Source organism: Stegastes partitus, unplaced genomic scaffold, assembly GCF_000690725.1.
Source record: "Stegastes partitus isolate 25-593 unplaced genomic scaffold, Stegastes_partitus-1.0.2 Scaffold2077, whole genome shotgun sequence".
Lineage (NCBI taxonomy): Eukaryota > Metazoa > Chordata > Actinopteri > Pomacentridae > Stegastes > Stegastes partitus.
In genome coordinates, this window is record NW_007579808.1 from 57,198 (window position 1) to 62,325 (window position 5,128).

At 44.5% G+C, this 5,128-nt stretch overlaps 1 protein-coding gene across 1 annotated transcript in view; it reads left to right on the top strand.

Annotated features, from left to right (window-relative positions):
* The first annotated feature begins 344 nt into the window (after positions 1-344).
* rnf130 (ring finger protein 130) overlaps positions 345-5,128 on the top strand; it is a 12,036-nt gene continuing 7,252 nt past the window's right edge. The window contains exons 1-7 of the mRNA XM_008303835.1: positions 345-370; positions 550-767; positions 1,978-2,228; positions 3,498-3,569; positions 3,670-3,752; positions 3,855-3,951; positions 4,040-4,226. Coding sequence (XP_008302057.1) covers positions 345-370; positions 550-767; positions 1,978-2,228; positions 3,498-3,569; positions 3,670-3,752; positions 3,855-3,951; positions 4,040-4,226 — 934 coding nt within the window. The remainder of the gene's footprint in view (positions 371-549; positions 768-1,977; positions 2,229-3,497; positions 3,570-3,669; positions 3,753-3,854; positions 3,952-4,039; positions 4,227-5,128) is intronic.

Genomic DNA, 5,128 nt, shown 5'->3' on the forward strand with positions numbered 1-5,128 from the left:
CAAATACAGATATAAGTGATGAGCAGCTTCACCAAACAATGATCACATTATAAAGGAAATATGCTGTAACATGTTTTTCTGTAAAACAAAGAGCTATCCAGAGAAAACTGAGTCAAAGTGTTCAAGCAGCAGCAGCAGCAGGAGGCTGAGAGAAAACAGCTGCAAAAGAACTAAAGTCAGTGAAACAAAGAACATCAGGAAGGTTCAGAGAGCAGCAGCTGTCAGCAGATTGAACTGCAGAGAGAAAAGTGACTCGGCTCACTTTACTGTTAAAAGACTCTTAAAGGGCAGCGGCCACTTTGTTTCTACACAGCAGCAGCGTCGCAGTTCAGACTGCAGCTAACATGAAGCAGGACTTCAGACTGAGGAGGTTCCTCTGATCTTCATCACTCTGTTTCAACAGCAGCTCCATGAAACCTTTTATCTCAGTCCATAGGATTGATCATTTTTAATGAGGTGTTAATAAAGAGCAGCAGAAAAACACTTTATTTGTCAACAGGTAATAATTTACTGTTTACACAACAATAAAAACAGGCGGTGACCAGGCAGTAACCATGGTAACACTGTCTCCTCAGTGGTGGACCGGCAGGGCTGCGACCCCAGCACTCGTTTCCTGGTTCCCCCCCGGAGCGTCCACTGGGTGGCGCTGCTGCAGAGAGGCAACTGCACCTTCAAAGAGAAGATCCTGAAGGCGGCCGCCTACAACGCCACGGCCGTCCTCATCTACAACAACTCCACTGACAAGACCGTCAAGATGGGACACGAAGGTCAGAGTCAGACGCATTAGTTTGATGTCACACAGCAGCAGGGACGAGTTCAGGAAGATTTTATCAAACGTTGTCCCTAAAAATAGAGACTTTCATCCAGAAAAACCCTCCGTGTGAACAGTTCATCTGGTCAGAGTGAGACGTCAGTCTGCAGTAGATCTTTGTCTGAGGTTAAAGGTTAAACTAACTGACATCACCAGTTACATCATCGTGACAAGAAAAAGTTGTTGCTGTTTGAATTTATTGCTATGAAGCGACCGCAGTGGGGCCGCAAGCCACGGGTTTCTCTGACTGTGGGGGCGGAGACCAAACAGGGTCATCAGTCAATTAACAGTAATCAAATTCAGATCGATCAATTAACAACGATCACTATCAGACAAATTAATCAAATTACAATTACAAACCGGCCGATCAATTAATTAACAACAATCACAACAAGTAGGGGTCCTCGGACCCTAATTAAACTGATCAATCACTTATAATAGTAATCACAGTCAGAGTTATTAATCAACTACCAATAACCAAAATCCGACAGATGGTTTGTTTGTATTTTTATCCAGAGATGGTGATCTGCAGGATGAAGGTGTGCAGCAGAGACTTCCTGACGATCGATGTCGAGTCTAAATATAGATCAACGTGTCATTAATTGATGAGGTCACTGTGACCTCTCACTGTGTGTGTGTGTGTGTGTGTGTGTGTGTGTTTGATGCGATGCTGACTGTCCAAGAGCACAACCAACAGACCTGCAGAAACATGAACAAACTGATAAAATTATCAGCCAGAAAATACAGAAACAGAAAGAATCTTCTGGAAAACAAACAAAATCTGAGCTTAAAATCACATTTGGTTAAAATCACACGTCTCACTTAAAAATGATCTAAAAATAAACCGTTTATTGTAACCAGATTCTGTAAAAGATCAAATATTCTTCCCTCCTCAGTATAACTGATTCTCTGTGACCAACAATAAAAACATCAGTTTTCAGGTTGAACTGCAGACAGTGTTTCCACTGAGCAGAGAAGAGACGACAGGAGGCAAAATCAAACCTACTGGATCAATAAATAAATGCAGCACAGCTCAGAAACAGTGAACAGAGGAGCCGGCTGTTGGAGATACATTCAGCTGATGGTGGAACATCTTCCATCTGATATCTGATGTTATTAAATGAAGAGAACTGTGGTGCTGTCTCTGGTCCCGGTTCTGGTTGCAGGTACTGGTGACACGGTGGCAGTGATGATCACTGAGGCGTACGGTAAGGAGATCCTGGCTCACCTGGAGCGGAACCTGACGGTCCTGGTCTCTGTGGTGGTGGGTCAACGTGGTCCCACCAAAAACATCAACCGAGGCTCGCTGGTCTTCGTCTCCATCTCCTTCATCGTCCTCATGATCATCTCGTCAGCCTGGCTCATCTTCTACTTCATCCAGAAGATCCGCTACACCAGCGCCCGCGACCGCAGCCAGGTAACGTGCTGACATGCAGGCTAACAGGCTAATGCTGTGTTCAGGTCAAGTTGCTGTGATTTCTGCAGCACATTTAAAGGACCAGCTGCTGTGCCACAGCGCCATCTTCAGAAAAATAGGATTACATATTAATTAAAGTTTAAATATAGAGGTTGAGGCCCTGCAGTGTCCTTTTAAATGATAATTTAGCTGATAAGTTCAAATGTTAAGCAGTAAGACCCGACAACGATTATAGAGCCAAAGCTACGATGCTACATAAATACACCTGAAAACCCCCCAAAAAATTTTTTCTTCTTCTTTGTTTTTGGATAAAATGTTATTTTGGTAAATTTTTTATATTTTGAGTAGAAAACTTGTGACCTCTGGCTTGTTGGACCAGGTGATATCAGTAAATGTTACTGATGAGTCATGAATATTTAATGAGCTCCCCCCTCAGTGTAATCTGATCCTCCTCTGAGGACTCTCCTCCCTCCATCTGCTGCACAACAACCTTCCTTTCACCTCCCTGCAGCGATCGGCCCAAAACGTCACCGTGGTGTTAAGTAATTACCATGGTAACCATCTGCCAGTTCTCACCGTTTGTTGGCGCTAAAATATCAATTATCTTATTTAACTTGACAAATAAAAGGTGAAAAGCGTCTGAAACAGAACAGAGACTGAGTGACGCAGGAACACCTGAAGGTGAGGATGAATCGTGCTGCGTTCAGGTGCTGCAGCTGCTGAAGGTCAGGCTCAGTCAGGTGCACCTGTAAACCTTCATTTACCTGTCAGCTGTTGGTTTATCAGACGATGTCACGACAACAACATTATGCAACATTGAACTAATGATGAATCAGTTTAATATCTCACTCTGTTTGTAGTTGTTCAGGTGTTTTGCTGTGGGCGGAGCTCTCATCATCGTCACACTAAATGTGGGCGGAGCTCGGTGGCATTAGAGCGTTAAATCTGTGCCAAAGAGTCCAGACAACCAAGTTATTGAGTCCTTCCTTGATACAACAGTGGGACAGCAACCATTTCCACTCAGACAACCAAACAAACACTTTCTCCTTAACTCCCTCCAAGTTCTTTTTCTCAAAGTTCTCACACTTTCAGCTCATCTTCCCCCTGCTGATCTAACTGTGAAACCTCTTTAAGGCTCCTCATGCTGTTTTATTTCTGACTTTCTGCCATTTTAAAATCTTTCACCTGCTTCAGAGGAGCTCAAAAACTGTGAGAGAAAGAGCTGTGTCGAACAAACTCGTTAACATGTCTCTGTCTGTCTTTCTTCAGCGACGTCTCGGCGATGCAGCAAAAAAAGCGATCGGGAAGTTGACCACGAGGACGGTGAAGAAAGGAGACAAGGTGAGCCTCCACCAGAACCAGGACCACAGAGACCCAGAATGAAAATCGTTTTCTGCAGAACGTAGTCATAAATTTAAGATGTTGTCTGTGTGTGTTGTAGGAAACTGATCCAGACTTCAACCACTGTGCGGTGTGTATCGAAGCGTACCAGCTGAATGATGTGGTTCGAATCCTGCCCTGCAAGTGAGTCAGACCAGTAGGACCAGTATCAGTCCAGTCTGTCTGTCTGTCTGTCTGTCTGTCTGTCCCGGAGGTTCAGTGTTAACCCCCCTGTGTCCCCTGCAGACACGTCTTCCATAAAGTGTGTGTGGACCCCTGGCTGAACGAACACTGCACCTGTCCAATGTGCAAACTGAACATCCTGAAAGCTCTGGGAATCATGGTGAGTCATGCTGACATCATCATCATCAGGCCAGGTGTGTCTTCGTGATACCTTGTCGTGACCGTCTCCCTCCTCTCTCCTTCCTCAGACCAGTCTTCCTTGTGTGGACAGCGTGGTGTTGGACGTGGAGCGTCTGGGTGTCGGTCAGGCGTCTGGCAGCCAGAGGGCGCCGCTGGGCGACAGCAACCAGCCGTCCATCAGCCTGGAGCCGCTCAGCCCCCCCCACCCTGAGGCCACGCCCAGAACACCTGCTGACATCACAATCGCCGTGACCAGTAAGAACGCAACACGACACGATNGTACAGTGAAACTGTGAATGGCTCAGTTAATCAGTTATGGATTCCTGATGGAACCGTAACTGGTTAAATCAGTCAGTACAGTCACCTGTATTGACTGATGTCAGTATACAACTGTACACACCTGAGGACACACCTGAGGACACACCTGACCTCACAGCACAACTGTGTCATTGTAGTTTTCAGGTGGAGTAGCTGTGTAGTTCATAGTGTTTGGTTCGTTTTCGAATGCTTGTTTCATGGTTCTGTGTCACTGATAATGGTGCAGTTTTGCTGTTGAAACTGTGATACATCCCATAATACTGATGCTTAAAGTTGGTTACAGAAACAAATAGCAAAATCAGATTTAGTATTTATGTTGTGATACCTGTGAGGATGTAAGATTGATTTAGTCGCAGTTTTTAGCAGAACTCAATTGTGTCTTCAGCCCTGAAAGTTTCATGTGTCTGTCTCATGTACTGATTAGGCTTAAAGGAGATGGGAAATAATAAGAAAGTGTGAAATTTTTCACCCATCTCGATGTACTTCAAAGGCCTGTAACTGTGAAAATACTCAGACTATGAAGGTAAAACTTTGCATGGCGTCATTAGATGTCCTAAAGTTACTGTAGATAAAAATCAGCTGGTTGTGGAGGATCAGAGTGGAGGACTGGACATGTATTTCTGTGTAAATAATAATGTGTTCTGTTCTGCTCAGCACCAAAACCGTCAGACGATCCATCAGTTGGTGAATTTCAGAAAACATTTGATTCATCAACTGAGTGTTTTACAAGAAAGATCACAAACTGCAGCGTTTCCCAATATCACAGTGAAAATAAACCAAGAATTCATCCCAGCCAGCAATAAAGGACTTGCATGTGACAAAATGCATCATAGATGAGC